The sequence below is a fragment of the Ambystoma mexicanum genome, chromosome 9 (genome assembly GCF_040938575.1).
Source record: "Ambystoma mexicanum isolate Mex_15411 chromosome 9, UKY_AmexF1_1, whole genome shotgun sequence".
Taxonomy (NCBI): domain Eukaryota; kingdom Metazoa; phylum Chordata; class Amphibia; order Caudata; family Ambystomatidae; genus Ambystoma; species Ambystoma mexicanum.
The window spans coordinates 1,396,256,590-1,396,278,530 of record NC_090931.1 but is presented as its reverse complement, the minus strand read 5'-3'; the positions used below and the strand labels follow the sequence as shown (position 1 = coordinate 1,396,278,530).

Below are 21,941 nucleotides of genomic sequence, written 5' to 3'. Positions count from 1 at the left end.
TCAGCTGTTTGCACTCACCAATGTTGACCAACTGGCAGTAATTGCCACACTGATGATTTTTTGGTTTTGGTATACCAATATGAATAATAAAAAACCACATTCACCAACAATTCTAAGACTGGAATTCGACTTAAAACAAAAGGCTTAAGTGCCATATGTTTGGACAAACAAATCCAGCCAGCGCCAACACGAAATCAAAGGTTTGTCATCCCAACAAGCATCCAATCAATCGGGAACCTTGGAGTTGGTCCCCAGACATACCATGATCCAGGCTGCAGGCTAAACCGAAACCACTAATAGGAGGTGCGCAGCAGACAGGGAGTCCCGATCCCCACAACTCCAACCAATTGAAACTGAAATCAACATTACTTCACATCATCTATGAAAACTCATGAAATGTCTCTGCTGGAACTGCAGTTTTTAACTTTTCAACCTCCCAAAATCCCCTCCGCCCCCCTTCATTCTTCATTTAGTCGGTTCCGATATTGAACTTTATCGGGTTCTAAGTCCAACTGGATCAATTTATAGAATATTTTAATGAGTGTCCGGGTTTCTTACACTTGGGTCTGAAAAAAGTGTGGTTCTCTGTCTCTTACCATTTCGCGGAAGGGCTCCCAAATTGTCAGAAATTTGAGCTATCTGTCAGCCTGGATTGCACAGATTTTCTCCATTGCCAAAATTCCCCATATTTTGATCCACCACCAAGCAACTATTGGACCTTGTATCGATTTCCATCCTTGAGCCAGAGTCCATTTTGCAGTGGAGAGGAGGTGTGTAATTAGCATAGCACTGTGCCCTTTTGCCGGGTATATACCTTTAGCTACCGCCCCCAGCAAGACTACCTTCGGGTCATACGGCATTGTGATTCCTGTTATCGTCTGTGTATCCCAGGACTTCTTTCCACCAACTGAACACTCTTACAGGCAAAAACCAGGAAACACATTTCAAAAAATGACCAGGCTGATAATTTAACTAGTGAAATCGAGGGTAAAGGGTCTGAACTCTGTGCCATCCTATGTTGCTACCCAGTCTTTAACTAATGTTTTCAATATGTAGTAAGATTTGGGATGCTGTAGTGTCGTCCAGGTTTTTCATGTATTTGAGAAGCAAGATGCCCACTAAATTGGCATTACGTAGACAAACATAAATTCAACATGAATCTGAGACCAGTCTATGAACCATTCTCCCTTTGGGCCAAAATCTGCTATGCGATGGTGCATCTCAAATATTCTAGTCTCAGACGATGACTGGGGAGTCCCAGTTTCTCCCAAATGCATGAATCAATCTTCTCCCCGCATCCCCAAATACACTTGAAATCAGCTACACCTCTTGCTCAAGAAACACTGGTTTACATCTCATTCTCTTCAACTCAAAGGCAGGGGAACAAAACTCAACCACAACTACTCAGTCGTGAACAAGTCATCTGTACACATTCATTGCCAGAGATCCTGCTCCTCTCTAAGCTAATGAAAGTTAGGCAGAAAAAGATACACAGTTCAAAAACTTACATTTTTGGCTTTTGTGAATCCCAGAACAGAAAAGCACTTTCCATCTGTTTTGTATTTCATTTGCTCCTGATCGACTTTCGAGAAGGGAACAATGTCACTGCCATAGCGAAATCCTGCAGAAGATGAAGAGAGCATTTTGTGAGCTAAATATGACCAAAGCGTTTTACCATCTTCCACAAGGTCTCACCCTTCCCTCACCTACAGCCTTTTCTGACTTAGCTCACACCGCCAATGACACCGACGACTTGTGCCAAGGGACTATACGAGGGGGTTCACCTCCCAATCTGCTGTGCTGCCTTTTGCCTATGACCTACTTTGCCCCAGTAAAAAACTACTCTTTAGAGGAGCCGACAGATTATTGAGTCAATCCTCCCTAATGCTGGCAGAAACCAAATGATGCTTTGTGACCCTCTATCTGGCCTCAGCGGAGCCGTCTCACATTACACGGCTTTGACTGGAGACTTGTCTATTGGTGAAACTGAGCCTCACCAGGCCAGCTGATGAAGTACAATGGCAAAGGACTCCCCTTGTGACCCTTTTCACCGGCTCACCCTCCCCAACCCCTAATAACCAAAGGAATTTGCAACATATTGGCCAAAATCACATCCAGTGGCCGTGATTAACAATTAGTTAATTTACATCTTGGTGCACACTGGAAGATTCATTGTGCCCTATAACCATAATCATGGGCCCAATGTGGAGGGTAAATTCAGGCACCAGACTCCACCTTACACTGTACTGTGACTGGAGGCAATGTGTCCTTGATCTACACTACTTAAGTATGGCTCCCAGCACATAACCAATTGAGTGTGTGCTAGTCACCTTGTCCCTTTCTCTTAGCTTCACTTCCTATGGCACTTAACCAGTGTGTTCCTACCAACACATGAGATTTGTTCATGAGGTTTGTCTTGGGAGGATAGCTCAGGGGCCATGTGCTCACCTTGGAAGCAAGGCGACACAGAGCACCACAGGTTCGATCCCCGGGTCCGCGCTTAGAAACCTCTAGGTATTAATGCGTTATAAATAACCTATCATATCATATCATATCATATATATATCATATCATGTGAGAATGTCAGGTTACTATGTGTATTTTTCACTGAAAACCTTGGCTACTTCACAACGTTCCCATCCATGTTCTTGCATGTATCCAGGTATGCAACCTGTTGACTAATCACCAGGACGTGGTGCATGCCCCAGGCTAATCCCCCTTTCCACAGATCCTCTCTGCCACCGCCTAATCCTCACCTCTTGTTCTGTCTGGATCAGGAATGAGGACCAGGGCTTAGCTGTACATATCCCCTGAGTACCTCCCCTTCCACCCTTGCCTCTCTGTCATTGCCATTCTCAACACTAGTCAGGATTTGAAACTGGGCCATTGGGTTTGGCTGTGAATGGCTGCTCGGTCACTACTCTAGCAGACATTTCTGCCACACCCCATTCCTCTTCTCATTGTCCTGATCAGCAATGTGGCCCACAGGTTTCCAGATGAAGGTTACCTTGGTGACCACTGCAATGCACTGTGTTAATCCAATAAATGTAATCATAATTTAGCCCCTCTCCACTTGCTGACATGAAACTAAGAGGCCCTTCCAGTGACCGGGTTATTATTTCTTTTTACAGCGTCATTCCGAAAAACCACTTTTAGGTGAATCACAATGTGAAAAATCAGGTGTTGCTGACATTATATTTCGGCCGTGGTAATCTCAACATGACTGGTTTCCAAAACACAAAGTAACTTAGTTTCATTGGGACAAGAGCTGACAAACACCAAGCAGGGGCCTAGGAACCATGGTTATGTGGGGGTCACATATCCCCTTCAGATTCCGAAGTGGAGGTGACACAATAAAATGTATCCCCTTACCTTTCTGAGCTCAGAGAGGTCTGAATGCTTTTGCTTGGGCATGTACTGCGGGCCCCCAACCTGGCGTCCTGATGCAAAGTTGTCATATTGTTTTTAGACAACATCATGGTGTTGTATAGTGTACTACCAAGGCAGTGTGTCTGCTACCAGGCTGTTGGTGATGGCTAACATGCAATGTCATTAATCCTGTAATGCTTTTTGTTCACTGTTGCACATACAGTTTGTGCATTCGCTATAGTGCAACTTATGCAGTGATCTTTCGATGGGGAATACACTGATATAGTGCATTAACTAAAGTTGAAATGCATAATGATAACGGAGTGCCACAATGTTTAAGAAGAGAGCTCAATAATAATATTATCAAGGAATGCAGTACCAAATCCCAGCACGATTGACTGAGCCTTTCCTCTCTCTGAGCTAAATGAACTTGAGTACATAAACTTTGGGTAGTAGTATAGACGGTGTTACGATCACCAACGTAGCTATGCCAGAAAGCACTATTAATAAAAACGAACATGCATCAGTACGTTGCAGGCCTTGAGTTTGACCCTCAAACCGAGGGTTGCAAAAACTGGGCAGCAGAACAGAATAATGGATTAGTAAGGATTAGAGTTTAGGTATCCCAATCAGAAACACTGGCACCAAAGGGGTAAAGCTCATACCCTGGCCTTGACACTGGCGATAGCACGATCCTAGGGAAATCATCTGCTCTCACTGCAGTGTACGCCACTGTCTTTGGTGAAAAGCGACACAATCTGGTGAAATCTACAACCATGTGGTCTGCACTTTCTTTTCATTAATGCCATTTAAATGGAAGTAGCCCCAGGCAGGAATGACAACTTATGGTGAGCTCATTTTCAGGTCTGCTTATTTTAAACAAAAATAGTTTAGATATTTTCTAGCATTTAAAATGTTCTTTACATCAATAATAATGAGCAGCTGACCTTATTGCAGTATCTTTTGCTGGGTTTATTTACATTTTTAAAATACAGCAGAACAACCCAGATGAGTGTTTTTAAGGCTCACACAAATGAGAATTTTGGTACGTTCAGATTGATATTCATAGTGGAGAAAGTAAAGCCACAATAATATTCATTTTGCGCAACGTTTCTATAAGAATTGTTAAACATATTGTCATGTTGGTTTGTGATAGGGATTGATAAGGAACAGGTTACTTACCTGTAACCGTTGTTCTCCAGCATGGGTCTGGCATGGATTCACATGCTCATGAATAAAAGAATACATAGCAGTACACACATGCACAACCACGGGAGGTGGCAAAGGCTCAACATTACATCCAAAACTCAACATTAAGCAATTCTTACCTCCTCACCATGCTCACCTTAGGCGAACAGGTTGCGCAGCACTGCTTGGCCGACCCTGGACTCCTCCCTGGAGTCCCGATCGACGCAGTAGAATCTTGTGAAGGTGTGCGCCGACCTCCACGTAGCAGCCCTGCAGATGTCTAGCAGGGGCACACCAGACAGGAACGCCGTGGTAGCAGCGATCGCTCTGGTCGAATGGGCTCTCGGATGGCCGGGCAGCGGTCGGTTTGCCAACCGGTGACAGTGCATGACGCAGCCGGAGAGCAATCTGGAAATGGAAGTCTTCGAAAGAGCCTTCCCTTGATTCACAGATCCAAAGTTCACAAACAGCTGTGACGTCTTCCGAAAACTCTTCTTGCGGTCCACATAGAACTTCAGCGCTCTAGCCACATCCAGCGAGTGCAAAGTACTCTCGGCCGGCGTCGAAGGCGACGGGAAGAAAACTGGCAACACCAAGTCCGACGGCACCTTGGGCATGAAGGAGGGGTGAGTCCTCAGCACCACGCTTGTGTCATGAAAAGTCAAGTATGGAGGCTTGCAAGATAGGGCCTGATCTCTCCCACTAGTCGTGCGGAGGTGATGGCCACGAGGAACGCAGTCTTCCATGACAGGAACTTCAAAGGCGCTGAATGGATAGGCTCGAATGGGGCCCCCCATGAGCCTGGTCAGCACCACATTAAGCTCCCACGCCGGGGCAGGAGCCTTCACCAGCAGAAACGATCGGAATAGTCCCTTCATAAATTCCTTCACCAGGCGATGAGACCACAAGATGGCCCGTCCCGTAGTCCTGGTATATCGGGAGATGGCAGCCAGATTTATTTTGATGGAGGCTTGAGCCAGTCCAGCTTTGGCCAGAGACAGTAGGTACAGCAGTACTTGAGGGGCCGTAATCCGCAGAGGGTTAATCTTCTGTGCACGGCACCAGACAGAGAACCTCTTCCATTTAAGACCGTAACACTTGAGAGTTGAGGACGCCCTGGATTTTGCAAGAACCTCTCTGCAATCAGTCGGTATATCGTACCCTCCAAACTCTAGTGCCGCAGGAGCCAGGCCTGCAAGTTCAGCGACTGTGGGTCGTGATGGAGAATGGCGCCTCCGTCTCTGGAGAGAAGATCCGCGTCTGCCGGCAGCTTGACTGGTGGGGACATTGACAAGTCCAGAAGGTCCGGGAACCAGGTCTGCCTCGGCCACGCCGGTGCGACGAGGATCATCCTGCAGCTGGACTTCTTGAGCTGGTTGATGAGGAGGAGCAGCAATGGCAACGGAGGGAACGCGTATAGAAACAGGCCGTCCCAAGGGAACGAGAAAGCATCGGCCATGCTCCTCGGCTGTGGGAACCTGCTGGCGAACCTCTGGCACTTGGAGTTCGTTGCCGTCGCGAACAGGTCGATTTGGGGTTTACCCCATCGTTGGAAGAGTCGATCCACTTGGTCCTGGCGCAGTTCCCACTCGTGGCACGAGCGCAGCTCCCTGCTGAGTGAGTCGGCGATGGTGTTTTTTATTCCTGCCAAGTGGAAGGGAACCAGAAACATCCCCTGGATGACGGCCCAGTGCCACAGATCCTGGGCCTCCTTGGATAGGGCTGGGGATCTGGTGCCCCCCTGCTTCCTTATGTAGAACATCGTGGTGGTGTTGTCGGTGAAGATCCTCACCACTTTGTCCTTGAGGGACGGAAGGAACAACTTGAGCACCCAGAACACTGCTCGGAGTTCCAGGATGTTGATGTGTAGAGACCTCTCCTGCGGGAGCCAAAGGCCTCTTGCGTGGAGATCTCCGGTGTGGGCTCCCCAACCCTCCAGAGAGGCGTCCGTCATCACCGTCTCCTGAAATGCCGGGGTTTGAAAGTCTGTGCCTGTAGTGAGGTGAGCCCGGGTGCCCCACCATAGGATCGCCCGACGGAACTCCTCGTCGAGGGGGATCCTGTCCTCGAAGCAGCTTGTCGCCTGAAACCAGCGGGCGTCGAGGAACTCCTGTAGCGGATGCATCCAAAGTCTGCAAAGGGGTACAAGGTAGATGCATGAGGACATCATCCCGAGAGGGGACTTGATGGACCTCACCCTGGCCACGTCCATGGCTAACAGGCGCCGCACCTTGCCCAGGATGGTTTTGGTCCTGTCCTCGGAGGGGGAGGCCAATTGCCCCACTGTATCGAGCTTCGCTCCCAGAAACAGTGCTACTTGCGATGGAACAAGGTGGGATTTGGAGTAGTTGATGGCGAACCCCAGCTCCGTGAGTAACCGGACGGTCCTTGCCATATGTTCGACGGCAAGTTCCCTTGTCCTCGCCCAGATTAGCCAGTCGTCCAGGTAGACGTGGATCCCCTGCAGGCGCAGCCGCGCCACCACTGGTGCCAGGCACTTGGTGAAAACCCTGGGTGTCGACTTTAATCCGAACGGTAGGGCTCTGAATTGGTAGTGGCGTCCTTGAACCACAAACCTGAGGAACTTCCTGTGCCTTTTTAGAATGGGGATGTGGAAGTAGGCATCCTCCAGGTCCAACGACGATAGGAACTCGCCTTCCTCTAGCTGTCCCAGCAGGTGCTGGAGGGTGACCATCCTGAATTTCTGTGCCTTGATGTATTTGTTTAACCGACGCAGGTCGAGGATGGGGCGCGAACCGCCCGTCTTCTTTCTGACGAGGAAGTACCTGGAGTACACTCCAGAGCCCCGGAGCCTCCTGGGGACGAGCTCGATGGCACCTTTCTTGAGCATCGCCTTTACCTCCAACAGCAGTTGAGGGACGCGATTCTCCTTCCTGGCCACGGGAGGAACGGGAGGGCACTTCTTTTGGAATTCCAGCGAGTGCCCGTTGGCCAGGGTGTCCAGCACCCAACGATCGGTGGAGATGGACTCCCACACCCTGACGAACTTCGTCAACCGGCCTCCCAATGGGGTGCTTCGGTGAGGACCCGACAACCCGGCCGGGTCAGTCTTGCTTGGAGGCGGCCTTGCCGCCTTGGCCTCCTTGGCGACGACGGCGGAATCACCCTTGCTTGCTGCAACCTCTGTAGGCCTCCTGGGAGGAAGAGCGGGCCGCCTGGCGGTAGGTGGAGGAACCACCGCTGGATCCTTTGGAGGCACCCTGTCTGCCTCCGGAGCTCCGAAAGGGCCGTCGCTGTTGGAGCACCCCAAGGGCCCGGGCCGTCTCCGAGTCGGTCTTGATGGCCTGTAGAGACTCAGCCACTGCCTTAAAAAAAAGGTTGTTGCCGTCGAACGCCATGTCCAACACTCTGGCCTGGACGTCCTGGCGAAAGTCTGTCGCCTTGAGCCATCATCATCGTCGGAGGCAAACTCCGTTGCCCAGTTGGCGAAATCCGGTATCGGCAATGTCCGTTGTCACCGTTATGGCGTGATCCGACGCCACCTCGCCTTCCTGCAGAATTTCTAGGGCCTCCGCCCTTTTGTCATCAGGCAGGAAGTCTAGCAAGGGAGCTATCTTGAACCAGAGCTCCCTGTCGTAGCGGGCTACGATCGCTAAGGCATTGGCCACCTTAATCGTCGTCGCCGCCGACGAGATGACTCGTCGTCCCATAGAGTCCAACTTCTTGCCCTCACTGTCCGGCGGGGAAGTGGAAGTTGAAGCCGCCGCGCCCGCTGCCTTCTTAGCCGCTGCCGAGACGACCGAGTCCGGCGTCCCAGATGTCATCGAGTAAAGGCACCGGGAGGACTGTCTTCCTCCTGGCCTCTCGTCGTTGGTACAGAAATCCCTCCTTTTTCTGCTCTTCAGGGTAGAGCTGGAAGAGCTCGGATGCCCTGGTTATCATGGCGTGGAAAGAGCCAACCTCGTTGGCTGGAGACGCCCGCGGGGTGTTGGGGGGGGTGACGACGGATGTCCGCCGTGTCATCGCTGCCGTCATCGTCCGTCCCCGTCGCTTTATCCGTCGCCGTATCCTCTCTAGGGTCTGGCGAGGGGGATGAGGGGTCCACCGGTCTCGCAGGTACGGAGGGCGGAGCGGGGTGGACTCTCCTCCGCTTGTTCGGAGGGCTTCCCGACGGGCCTGGTTGTGGCTCCTCCGTCGGGGTGCGTGGTAATCTTGTCCTTATCTCGGTACATAAGGATTGGATTGCCAACAAAATGGCCGTCAAGCTATCCTGGGGCTCGGGCAATGGCTGCGACGGACGGGATGGCCGCTCCACTGGGCCCTGTTCGTCGTCATAGTCGCTATCTTCGATCACGTCAGCGGGAACCGTCCCCTGGGATCGAACCTCTCATTGAGGCGTATGAACCTCTCGTTGAGGCCTATGGACCTTTCGTTGAGACCCTTCTCGGTTTCCACCAGTTCCTCCTCAGAGGCTGATTCCGAGTCTATAGGCCACCGCCCCCACCCCCTCTTTTTCAGCCGGGGGCTTCACGGGGGTCTTAGCAATGGGCTGGAAAGAGGATTCCCTCTGTGGTGGCAGGGATACTCTGGGCCCAGAGGCCGTTTCTGTAACGCTCACCTGATGCGCAGGTCTGGCTTCGAGGAAGCGCAGGACTCTGAAGATGGACAGGAAGGGCCCCTCTACTCTGGCTTCTCCGGCTCGCAGGAATATTCCCCTGTGCGTGAAAAGGGAGTTTTAACTACTGACGAGTTATGCTCTAGCCTCCCACTCTCTTCCAACCCTCCACGATACCCTTCCACGATTCCCTGTGAAGTCTCACCTTAGGGTCAGGAAGGATGAGCTCTCCATCCTGCTTCTGATGCAGGGGCGCGTTGAAACCCAGTTACTTCACTGGATTGAGGATTATGGGAGTTCAGGTGAGCTTGACTATTCAGGTAAGGCTCTGTAAAAGTTCTGTTGCAAGTTCAAAAGTCCAAGCTTAATAATAATGTTCATTGTCTCTTTCCCCTTAGGGGCCGGGGTTCGGAATGCCGGAGATATGGCGCCGACCCGAAGTGATACGTGCAGTTCCAGTAAATGACAGGTAAATTCTGGATGAGCGCTCGGGTAATGAATGTCTTTGCATTCGCTCATTCAATGTCTTTGTCTTTTTTCCCCATAGGGGCCGGGGTCCGGATGCCTGGAAGCGGCAAGACCCGAAATGAAATGGGAATGACCCAACAGGTAAGACTTAGAAGGAAACTGAGCTTTTCCTATTCCCTTCCTTCTCTCACCTTGTTCTTGTCTTTCTCTCTAGGTTCTGGGAAGTGGCTGTGGATCCGGATGATCGCTGCTGAAGATGGTGGCGTCCAGGAAAGGTGAGTGAAATGCAGCGCTGCAGCGATCGTAGCAAAATGCTTTTAAAATGATGTCTTCCTTTTCAGGATCGTCGGTGTGATGTCTCTGTGGTGCTGATTTAGCAGGTAAGGTCTTTTGTATCCCTTTGCAGGTGACCCAGGATACTGGCAGGCGTGGCTGAGGTCCAGATGCAGGAGCTGACACGGTGAGCGTCCAGCTGCGAGGAGCAGAACAACGCGAAGCGTGAGTTGCTGATCGGGTGTGGTTTAAATAGCTTTGGAAGAAGTTCCAAGTGTGTATCCTTCCTCCGATCAGGTATGTATCCTTCCCCGACCACACCCGGATGGAAAGTAATCCCACAGGTAAAGTAGTTCCATTCAGGCCTCAAGAGGGCCTGGATGTGGCAGCATGGTCTGCATCAGGTAAGTGCACATTAAAACACTTGAAACAAGTCTAGCTTTATGAGCCTGGTGCCTAAGGCGCCAGGACAGGGGTCCAACATGAGCCTGGCGCCTAAGGCACCAGGACTGCGTCCAAAGGGCCCCAGCTTGGGCCCGCTGGCATTCCCCTGGGGGAAATGATGCCTGCCTCTGGGGTTGCTGTGTCGGACCTGGCTCCTTGGAGGTAGGCATCATGACAGTTTCCACTGGCATAGTCTCAGCCGGCTCCGCCAGGGTCGCAGCGACCACTTCGGTAGAGGCCTTAGCCGGGTGGATCAAAGCCCTCACCACCTTCGGTGCGTCCTGGGCCTTCGCCTTGGGGGGGAAGGTCAGCGCCTCGCTCCCCCTTCGAGATCGACCGGGTCCGCTCCAGCGGCCTACCGGGGTTCTCGGACTTCCTCTTCCCCGAACCAGGGGGATGGCTTGTGGCCGAACGTGCCGGGGAAGTAGTGCCCCGCTTGGCAACCGAAGAGCCCGACCTTTCTGCGCTCCCGGTGCCCGCCGACTCGCGGTGCTTGGCCTTATGTTGGGCCCCCGTCACCGGGGCGCCTCACAGGACTTAGAAGACCACTCAGACTTCTTCTTCGCCTTTTCACCTGCTGTGCCCTTCTCCCGCCAGTCAGCAAGGCAGGAACGACAATCTTGTTTGGTCCGTTCCGAAAGGTTCTTTCAGAACGCACAGTCCTTGTCCGCGTGCGTCTTGTCCTCATGAAGGCAGTAGAGACATTGCGAATGCTCGTCCCTCCTTGGAAACGTTATATAATCCGCATCCAGGGCAGTTCCTGAACAGCTTGGATCCGGGCGTCGAGCTTCGCTTGTCCTGGGGCAAGTCCGTTGAGGTAGGCCGCAGATCTTCCGGAATCCTCCAAGAAGTGTAAACTCGACGGAAACCTCACCCTTGAGGGGCGTAGAAGAATTCCGAAACGGGTCTCCGTTATCGGAAGTAGAAACGGTGGAGCTTGAGGCACGATTAACCGAAAAAATGAGAAAATCTCCTGAAAAAGCATGAAAACGCAGTAAAAAACTCGAGAGCTAAACACGAGGACTCCCAACACTTGAGCGTGCGGTAAAAATCTGAGGATGGCTGCCAGGGGCGGGGCTTAGGGAGAGGGCAGTCATTGGCTGGAGGCAGTATGACCCAGAGATCAGTGATTGGTTACTACTAAGAAAGACAGATCAGAAAAAAAACTGATACTGATTTTTTCTTTACGGAGGATTCCCAGCCTGAAGACGGGGAATATTCATGAGCATGTGAATCCATGCCAGACATCATGCTGGAGAACGGAACACAAACAAACTAAATTGCATCAAGGCATGAACAAAATACACTAGACAGCCAATGGCAACTTTTTAGAGAAATCTTGCGCCAAGTTATCGTACCAGCAGAACAGCCAGGCCTTAATTGCCTTCCGGATTTGTAAACGACTGTCGAACTCACGGATGCTCAATGGTAGAGCATTCCATATTTTATGGGGCGAATAAGCGAAAATCACCACAAAGTTAAAAGGTATGAAAGACGAAGAACATCTTATCTGCCAAACGCAAAGCCAAGGAATATTTGGTCTGCAGATATATGGGGGCCAAATTATGTAGACATTAAAAGTGAGACAGATGATTTTGAAATCAATCCATCTGTCCACGGGAAGCCAAAGAAGAGATTGATGCAAGGCAGCAGTAGAATCACGACCGGACAAGTTAAAAATCAAATGGATCGATGGATTATGAAAATGTTGTGCTCGTTTCATTTTATGAGACGGACTACCCATGTACAAAGTATAATAATAGTTGATTTTGTTTATCGGGGCCCCTAGTACTATAGGGAGATGCTCAGGGTTGATGAATGGTGCTGCTCTGCATAGAAGGCGGAGTTCAACAAAGGCAGTATTTGTTACCTGGTTTATCTGTCCTTCCAAGCCAAGATCACACTGCCAACATTTTTGACTTTTCTGGCATAATCCATAGGAATATCAAACAGCATCTGATCTGATGGTAAATTATCAGGAGAGTGACATTTAGACTTAAGTCCTAGAAGAACAACTTAGGTTTTACTGGGGTTGTGCTATAGCGCATTTTCCAGCATCGAAGTTTCCACTTCATCCAGACATTCCACCAAAGTATCAGTTTTTGCACTGCTGTCAGCTAGATTCAGATAAATCTGAGTGTCGTCAGCGTAGGCATGAAAACCTAATTGGTAAAATACCATGCAGTGGTCTTGTATAAATGTTAAACAGCAACAGATACAGTGGCGAGCCCTGAAGGTTTATCTTGTGATTTGTGTACTTTCCAAGTCAGTTCTACAAAACAGGATATCATTTTAGTTCTTGAAAGTCAAGCCATTACAAACAAGTGCACTTTGCTGTATGAACGGGAAAGAATGTGATCAAGTGCCAAAATTACTGACTGGAAGCAAATCCCAGCACTACCATTAAACCATTGTGTGTGATCTTAACACATAGTGCATAACCTGTCACCACCATAGTCAAAAAGGTCAATGCCTAAGTGTGATTTAATTCTCAGTCTATACTCTTCAAAAATGACTTGCTCATGGTTTAGATGCCTTTAATGTTGCTTCATACAAATTAATAGTGGTCATCCATAGATCTCACACTACAAAGTCATTTGTTTCTCGTCTCCCCCAAGGCAACACTACTTAACAAACAAGGGCCTCATCTAATCTCAGTCTATGTTCGGATAAGTGACCATTGCTGGCAATTTCTGATCCAGATCCTCAATTTGCGCTATTGTATATATACCTTCCTATTTACTTCCAACCCGTCTCCTTTATCCGACCATCAGCAGTTTTAATATTCTGTGAGAATGCTAATATGAGTTCTGTGTCTATGTTGGGGTAGGTATCCCTTTTTCACGTTGCTACTGATCTGTGTCCTGCTTTGAAACTGCAGCCTCTGTATCTTCTTCATGGCTGCTGCTTCAGTACCTCCACTCTGGACTGCTAATGTTGCCCCCAAAATGCCACTTGTTATGTTCTCACTCTAGCACAGTTGAAGGGGGTAAGGAGAGTTCATGGCTGTTCCCCTGCCATTTATGTTGTTGCCACCCACAACAGCTCATTAGGTTATGGGTTGTGTTGGGACAAATGGGGGTTGAGAGGCATACAGAATCTAGAATCCCTTCATTTCGTTTGTTAGGGAGAGGAAATCTGGCCGTACTGGGGGGCCCACAAATGCTTAAAATGGCCCTGTGTCAGCTACATCAGAAATGGTCTGTGGAAATATATAGCAGTGTTGCCATTGTTAACAGTTACTTCTTTGTTCATTGAAAGTTTCCCATTTCCAGGTTCCATGAAGAAAACAATGCCAATGGTAATACTGGATAACCACATTCCAGGATAGAATGGATAGTGCTCAAAATAAAAGAAACACCACTTCTGCTTTAACAACAACTCTTCTTTTGTAACTTCTTCAGCAATTGGAATACAATTTGTCAGGATGCTTCTTCTAAGGCTCTTACTCATTCCGGACTGTCTAGCCGGGATTCAGGATTGGTGCGCCCCCAAAAATCTCTGCCTAAATGTCAGTAAGGCAGAGATCCTTTTCATCGGGTCCCCTGCTCCCGCTTTCCCTTTTTCACTCTGGCTGCCTTCCTTGGGCCCTCTTCCTTCGCCTTCTGTGAGGCAAAAAACCAGGGTGCCATCTTCAACTCCACCCTCTCCTTCTCTCCTCACAGAAAAGCCCTTTCCAAGAAGGCCCATTACCAGATCCCCCATTACCAGTTCCACCTCCTCAGAAGTACTCTTTCTTTTCTCACTTTCCCCCTGTAGCTCATTGTCTCGAGAGCCTTGGTTCTCCCTAGGATGAACTACTGTAACAGCCTCTTTCTCAATCTGCCTGGCCCTTCTCTCTGCCCTGCTCTGGACGTCTGGTTTTACCAGGGAGCTAACAACGGGCCCTCTTGTAATGGGCCCGTTGTTCGCTCCCTCCCCATTCCCATTGAGCCCTATGGGGGCTCGAATGGGGAAGGACCGGGCCCGGGTTCCCTGAAGGAGGAAATACTGGGCCCTCCATACTCGGAATGGCCCAGTATTTCCCCATTCAGGGAACCCGGACACGATTTTGGAGGCAGCCCCTCCAAAGTCGTAATGAGGCCCCTGCTCTTTGGACGCAATATCATGTTGGAGCATACCCTTGGAGTTTACCCTTCCATCCTTAGTGGGAGGTTGAGATACATCAAAATGACAATAAGTCAATTCCCCCCTTTAACCCAGTGTTAAGCGCATCTCTCCAAGGAGAAATACTGTGTCTCATCCTGCAAAGTCTACCCACTACCCTGGGGCTTGTCTCCACCCTGGTGATCCTCCGCAGCACACCACCCCCAGCATTGGCATCTAGAAGCGTTTGCCCTCTCCTGGACACCTGGGAGGAGACATTAGGCAGGATTTTAGCAGGGGATCCTTCTCCACATCATCCCACTCCATCCAAAGTTTTCCAAAAACCTTGGAATCCCAATGGACAACGACTTAACCCTAGAACTGCAAGTAAACACGATAGTTAAGAAATGTTTCTTCCATCGCCACACATTAAAAAAGATTCTATCATTCCTCTCCTTCATGCACAAAACAATGGCCATCATCTCCCTCATGTCCAGGATAGACGACATCAACAGCCTATACCTCGGAATGCCAGAATACTTATTGAAGAAACTGCAAGAAATACAACTCAGCTGCCAGACTTTTCTTCAAACTCTCACAAAGGAATAAAATCACACCAGCGCTAGGGATGCAACATTGGCTCCCAATCAAAAAACGAATCACCTGCAAAATAACATGCATAACACACAGAGCAATTCACGGCCAAGGAGCAGAATTCATACAAAAGAAAATCACCATGTGTCACGCCGCCTGCCCTGGGGTCTCCTTACCCACGACGGCGCTCCCCATCTTGGAGGTTGTATCCTCGATTCCGGCTTCAGGGTTCAGGGGTGCGTACTGCCTCGCGCATGCGCGGGCGTCCGCTCTCCGTTCTTCGCGCATGCGCAGTGAGCAGGATGCTCGACTCTGGAAGGTATGCGGCTCAAACCTCGTTGTGAGGGATCCAATACCTGGGAGACGGCACGGTTGCGTTGCAAGCCTCCCTGGTGCTGGTGAGCCTATTTAAGGAACCATGATCCTTTACCTAACCGCGTCTCAACACGGTTTGTTCGGATCGTGTCCTCGCTACCTTGTGTCACCCCGTTACCTGTTTCCTTGCTCCTTCCCTTGTTTACCTGGAGTTCCCTGCCTCCTGCCTGCCCTATCCTGTTCTCCCTTCCTGTTCCTTCCCCCCGCTCCTTCTGGCCCTGGTTCCTGTCCTGTCTCCCTACCTCCTGTCCTGTCCTACTCCCTACCTTCCGCTCCTGGTTCTACTCCCTCTAGTTCCGTGCTCTTCTCATTTCACCAGCCTGCTCCTCCTGCTTTCTTGTCTTCGTCCTAGAAGAACCTCCGGATCACCCTCCTGTCGGAGTTCCTTCGAGGACCTGGTACCATCATTCTACGGCTCCCCCTGCCAGTGCTTGCACTGTCCTGACGCCACGCTAATCAGGGGTGAGTCATCTCGTGGCGTTGGGAGTCGGTTCACCTCCAGTCCGGTTCTATTCGGGCTGGGGTTGGGCTGGTTCCCCGCGTTACTAGTCACATCTCTTCAGAGTATCCGACAGCCTGGCCTCATCATCTAAGAATCCATCCGGACGAACAGGTACGCAGCGTTCTCGTGACGCTATTTATAACAGATTGAGACGCCTGTCTTCTGACTCCCCGGACTCTACTATGGAAGAGGATCCGGGATTTCGTAATGAGATTCTTGCACTTCGTGCCGAAATGGCGGCCCTCCGTCAAGAGAATGTAGCCTTACGCCAAATGGTGACACAGAATGTTAGTCCCATTCCACAATCTGAAGGCCCCATGGCTCACACTACTCCCATCAAGTTCGATGGAGATCCTCGCCGTGTAGGTGAATTTTGTAATCATTGCCGCATACACTTCCTCTTCCGTTCTTCTCACTTTATTAATGACAAAGCCAAGATTGGATACATCTTGGGTAACTTGTCTGGAAACGCGCTTGCCTGGGCAACTCCCTTGGTAGTTACCAATAATCCGATCTTGGGTGATTTTTTAGCTTTCGAGAAAGCATTCTTGGATGTTTTTCAATCCCCTAATCTAGCTTCCACAGCGCAGAACCAACTCATGGATCTACAACAGGCCAATACAGACATCATCTCTTACATCAGCCGTTTCCGTCAATTGGCAACGGACTCTCTATGGCCGGAGATAACGCAAAAGACCCTGTTTCGTCGGGGATTAAGGGAGGAATACAAGGATGAATTGTTACATATTCCTGAACCTGATGAATTACAGAAACTTATTGAACAAGTATTAAGGATAGATCAGAGGTTAGCCGAGAGAAAAGGGGAGAGACGACGGTTCGAGAAGGGTAACCTCCGACCACAATCTCCTCCTGCCAGGATGCCGGTACCTTCGGATACTGCCCATGAACCTATGCAGCTGGGGGCCATAAGGGGCCCTCTATCAGAAGAGGAGAAGAAGCGCAGGAGAAGTTTGCGACTGTGTTTATACTGCGGGGGTGCGGGTCACTTTCTGGGGACCTGTCCCCTACGTCCGATCAAGAAAGGGGGAAACTAGAGGACCTGTCGTCTAGAGGAAAGGCTACGACAGGTCCCCTTTTTCTTTCAGTCCTTTCCAACTCTGTGTTACGCCTGCCCCCCATGCAACCAGCTGTCTTGATGAGTTTGGAGATTACTTTGAAGTGGCTTGATAAAACCATTGATGTCCATGGTCTATTAGATTGCGGGGCCTCTGGAAACTATATTGATGAGGCATTTGCCATCAATATCAGCATGCCCTTGCTCCACAGAAAAACTGTTATCCCAGTAGAGGTCATCGATGGTACACCTTTGGCTTCCGGTCCCATCCGATTGCATACCATCGGAATGCTGTTGTTGGTTCAGGGGCATGAAGAAAAGATTGCTCTCGACGTCATCAAGTCTCCATCGTATCCTGTGGTTTTGGGACTGCCTTGGCTTTTGCGTCACAACCCTACCATCAATTGGAAGTCCCGTTCTTTGAAATTCGTTTCGTCCTTTTGCCTTCACGAAGGTTGCTGCCGCAACACCTCTTTAGAGTCTACCACAGTGGTTCCTTTAATCCCAGGTAAAGACTCATCTGCGATATGTTCCTTGTCTCAGGTTCCGAGTATTTACACTGACCTTTGTACGGTATTTTCGGAACCCGGAGAAATACCTCTTCCTCCCCACAGGAGATTTGACTGTCCCATAGACTTGATTCCAGGTGCTGTGATTCCTCATGGGAAGTTATACTCTCTGACCCAATCTGAAAGACAGGTACTCCGGGATTATCTGCATGAGTGTACCGAGAAAGGTTACATCGTACCCTCTAAATCCTCTGCCGGTTTTCCATTGTTCTTTGTCAAAAAGAAAGAGGGAACCTTACGGCCCTGTATTGATTATCGCCAACTTAATGACATCACTCTCAAAGACAGGTACCCATTACCTTTAATCCGTAACATCATGGAGTCTCTACGTTCTGCTAACATCTTTACCAAGTTGGATCTTCGGGGAGCCTACCACCTGGTGAGGATCAAAGAGGGCGACGAGTGGAAAACGGCATTCAAGACACCCTTCGGGCACTACGAATACAGAGTAATGCCCTTTGGGCTGTGTAATGCCCCAGCCATCTTCCAACGGTTTATGGACAGCGTGTTTGGCGATTTAGTTGGCATCTCGGTCTGGGTCTACCTAGACGACATCCTGATCTTTTCAGACGATTTGGAGAAACATGTCTCACATGTCCGTGAAGTACTTCTGCGATTGTCACATAATCACCTGTATGCCAAGGCCGAAAAGTGTTTATTTCACCAGAAAAGCATGGAGTTTTTGGGATATGTAATCAGCAATACGGGCATAAGCATGGATTCAGGCAAGGTGAAGGCTATTCAGAATTGGAAACAACCACATGACTTGAAGTCCCTTCAGCGGTTTTTGGGGTTCGCCAACTTTTATCGGCGCTTTATACCACAGTTTTCACAAGTCACAACCCCGTTGACATGTCTGACTAGAGTCAAGATACCATTCCTGTGGAGTCAAGAGGCATCGAACGCTTTTGAAGATCTTAAGACAGCATTTAGTACGGCTCCCGTTTTGTGTCATCCCAACGATGAAGTGCCCTATGTCGTTGAAGCAGATGCCTCCAACTTCGCTGTTGGAGCGGTCCTTCTACAAGTGCAACCTGCGTCCGGCATTGAACACCCCGTTGCCTATTACTCCCGGAAGCTCACCTCCAGTGAGTTGAACTATGCTGTCATTGAAAAAGAACTTTTGGCCATCAAAACAGCATTTGAAGAGTGGAGGCATCATTTACTTGGTGGTCGTTTTCCTGTGGAGGTTCGCACCGACCATCGCAACTTACAGTTCCTACGATCTTTGCAATGTCGCACTGCCCGCCAAGCACGATGGGCCTTCTTTTTCTCTCACTATGATTTCAATATCACCTACATTCCCTGTTCCCAGAACTTGAAGGCGGATGCTTTGTCTCGATCCTTGGACCAAGAAGAAGTGGAGGTTGGTTTGAACACACCCATGATATCTCCCAAACACTTTCTGCTAACCTTAGCTCCGCATCTCCAGAAAATCATTCGTGAGACCTTAAGGGATCCTGAACGTGCCGATCTGCTGAAGAAACCCCAAATCTGTGAACACGACGGTTTTCTGTTCTTTCTGAACCGGCTATACATTCCTTCGACTGTCCTTCGTAGAGACATTCTCCATGGTTTTCACGATTCCCAAATAGCCGGTCATCGGGGTATCAAAGCTACCCAAGAGTTAATCTCCAGGCAATTTTGGTGGCCAGGATGGGCCGACGACGTCAAGTTATATGTGGAAAGTTGTCCCATCTGTGCTCAGACAAAGATACCCAGAAGAAAACCTTTGGGGTTGCTTAAGCCCACTGAAACTCCTCCTTACCCCTGGCATACCATCGCCACCGATTTCATTGTAGAACTTCCGTCCTCTGATGATCACACTTGTGTCATGGTGGTAGTGGATTGTTTCACCAAATACGCACACTTCATTCCCTTCATGAAGATCCCGACCTCCTCCCAGATGGCAGTGGCATTTCTTCATAACATTTATCGGTTACATGGACTTCCTGAGAAGATCATCTCTGATCGTGGTTCACAATTTCTTTCTTCCTTTTGGCGTCAGTTGTGTGCTCATCTAGGTATCCACAGAGCCTTGAGTTCAGGCTATCATCCGCATACCAACGGTCAGACGGAACGGACGAATCAGACCTTGGAGCAGTACCTACGTTGCTATGCCAACGCCACCCAGTCCAACTGGCTAAAGTATCTGGACCTGGCTGAAGTTGCCTATAACAATGCGGCCCATGCTGCCACCGGCATTAGTCCTTTTTTTTGTTCAGCTGGACAACATCCCAAGCTCATTCCTTTCTCTCCTGTGGTGCCCAGTTCTGTTCCGTCTGCGGATCACTTGGTCTTCAACATCCAGAAGCAGCATGTCTTGGCCCGGAGTACCCTGACGGAGACACGTGAGCGCATGAAGGAGCAGGCTGATAGGGGCCGAACCATGGAGCCCGTATTCCAGGTGGGTGATCTGGTCTGGTTGTCATCCAAAAATCTACCAGTTCGTAATTTGCCCACTAAATTGGCACCCCGGTTCTATGGGCCTTTCAGGATTGCCAAACGTTTATCCTCAGTGGCTTTTCGATTGGTACTACCCCCCACTTGGAGGATACACCCTGTTTTTCATATCTCCCTCTTAAAACCCTATGTGGAGGATGTGTTTCAGCGCTCAGGTCCACAACCATCCTCTGTTTTGGTGCAGGGGGTTCCGGAGTTTGAGGTTCGGGAGGTCTGTGATTCACGGATTCGTCGCGGTGTACTCCAATTTTTGATTGATTGGAAGGATTATCCTGCTTGCGACCGCACTTGGGAACCACGATGTAATGTGCACGCTCCCCGACTTATTCGTGAATTCTTTCTTCGCTTTCCCTGGAAACCTGGGGCCCCGGGACTTCCTGGGAGGGGGCATAGTGTCACGCCGCCTGCCCTGGGGTCTCCTTACCCACGACGGCGCTCCCCATCTTGGAGGTTGTATCCTCGATTCCGGCTTCAGGGTTCAGGGGTGCGTACTGCCTCGCGCATGCGCGGGCGTCCGCTCTCCGTTCTTCGCGCATGCGCAGTGAGCAGGATGCTCGACTCTGGAAGGTATGCGGCTCAAACCTCGTTGTGAGGGATCCAATACCTGGGAGACGGCACGGTTGCGTTGCAAGCCTCCCTGGTGCTGGTGAGCCTATTTAAGGAACCATGATCCTTTACCTAACCGCGTCTCAACACGGTTTGTTCGGATCGTGTCCTCGCTACCTTGTGTCACCCCGTTACCTGTTTCCTTGCTCCTTCCCTTGTTTACCTGGAGTTCCCTGCCTCCTGCCTGCCCTATCCTGTTCTCCCTTCCTGTTCCTTCCCCCCGCTCCTTCTGGCCCTGGTTCCTGTCCTGTCTCCCTACCTCCTGTCCTGTCCTACTCCCTACCTTCCGCTCCTGGTTCTACTCCCTCTAGTTCCGTGCTCTTCTCATTTCACCAGCCTGCTCCTCCTGCTTTCTTGTCTTCGTCCTAGAAGAACCTCCGGATCACCCTCCTGTCGGAGTTCCTTCGAGGACCTGGTACCATCATTCTACGGCTCCCCCTGCCAGTGCTTGCACTGTCCTGACGCCACGCTAATCAGGGGTGAGTCATCTCGTGGCGTTGGGAGTCGGTTCACCTCCAGTCCGGTTCTATTCGGGCTGGGGTTGGGCTGGTTCCCCGCGTTACTAGTCACATCTCTTCAGAGTATCCGACAGCCTGGCCTCATCATCTAAGAATCCATCCGGACGAACAGGTACGCAGCGTTCTCGTGACGCTATTTATAACACCATGTACCAGCAGACTAGAACACTTGGATCCAGCGAGGACAGCCTCTTAGACCCAAAACCATAAACAAGGAAAAAACGTGGTGGATAAGCAGTCTCCCCAGAGAAATACGAAATATGCAGCACCATCAAAAATTCAGAAAGTACTACAAACCTGGCTCTTCAGCTCTGAACAGGATGCAAATGGCTGAACAACATCCACGCAACATGAAATGAGCATGCAATTAAAAAGGAGTTGGAAGTAGGCCGGTCCGGAGTGGAGGGCAGAGGAGTAGAGAGGCGTCTGAATGGGAAGGGGGTTTTGAGACCTGTAGGCACCCATCCCGACAGAGAGCCAAAGATGGAAACAGGGGAGGGAGAGGTGCTTGACTTTACCCGACCACTGATAGAGGGCCTAAGGTGGAAATAGTGGAGGGAGAACTGCCCCACTCAATCAAGCCATCAAGGGCATGAAACACACCACACAAAGGAATAGGGCTAGACGCAGAACCCAGGCAACCCACAGGCTGACCTCAGGGTGAAGGGAACACACCTGCGCTGGAAGAAACGGTGGGGACAGTAATTGACATACTCTAGAAGAACAAGTTACTTATCCCTGGTAACATTCTTTCAACTAGATGTTCCTCGTGTATTCGTCATTTTATGATATCTTCCAGCTTCAGCTGCTGCTTTGAGAAAAAAAAAAGAAATCG

The 21,941-nt window shown here is 50.0% G+C and overlaps 1 protein-coding gene across 1 annotated transcript in view; it reads right to left on the bottom strand.

Moving 5' to 3' along the window:
• XRCC5 (X-ray repair cross complementing 5) overlaps positions 1-21,941 on the bottom strand; it is a 1,556,689-nt gene that overhangs the window by 1,167,168 nt on the left and 367,580 nt on the right. The window contains exon 9 of the mRNA XM_069616805.1: positions 1,509-1,621. Within this exon, the coding sequence (XP_069472906.1) occupies positions 1,509-1,621 (113 nt within the window). The remainder of the gene's footprint in view (positions 1-1,508; positions 1,622-21,941) is intronic.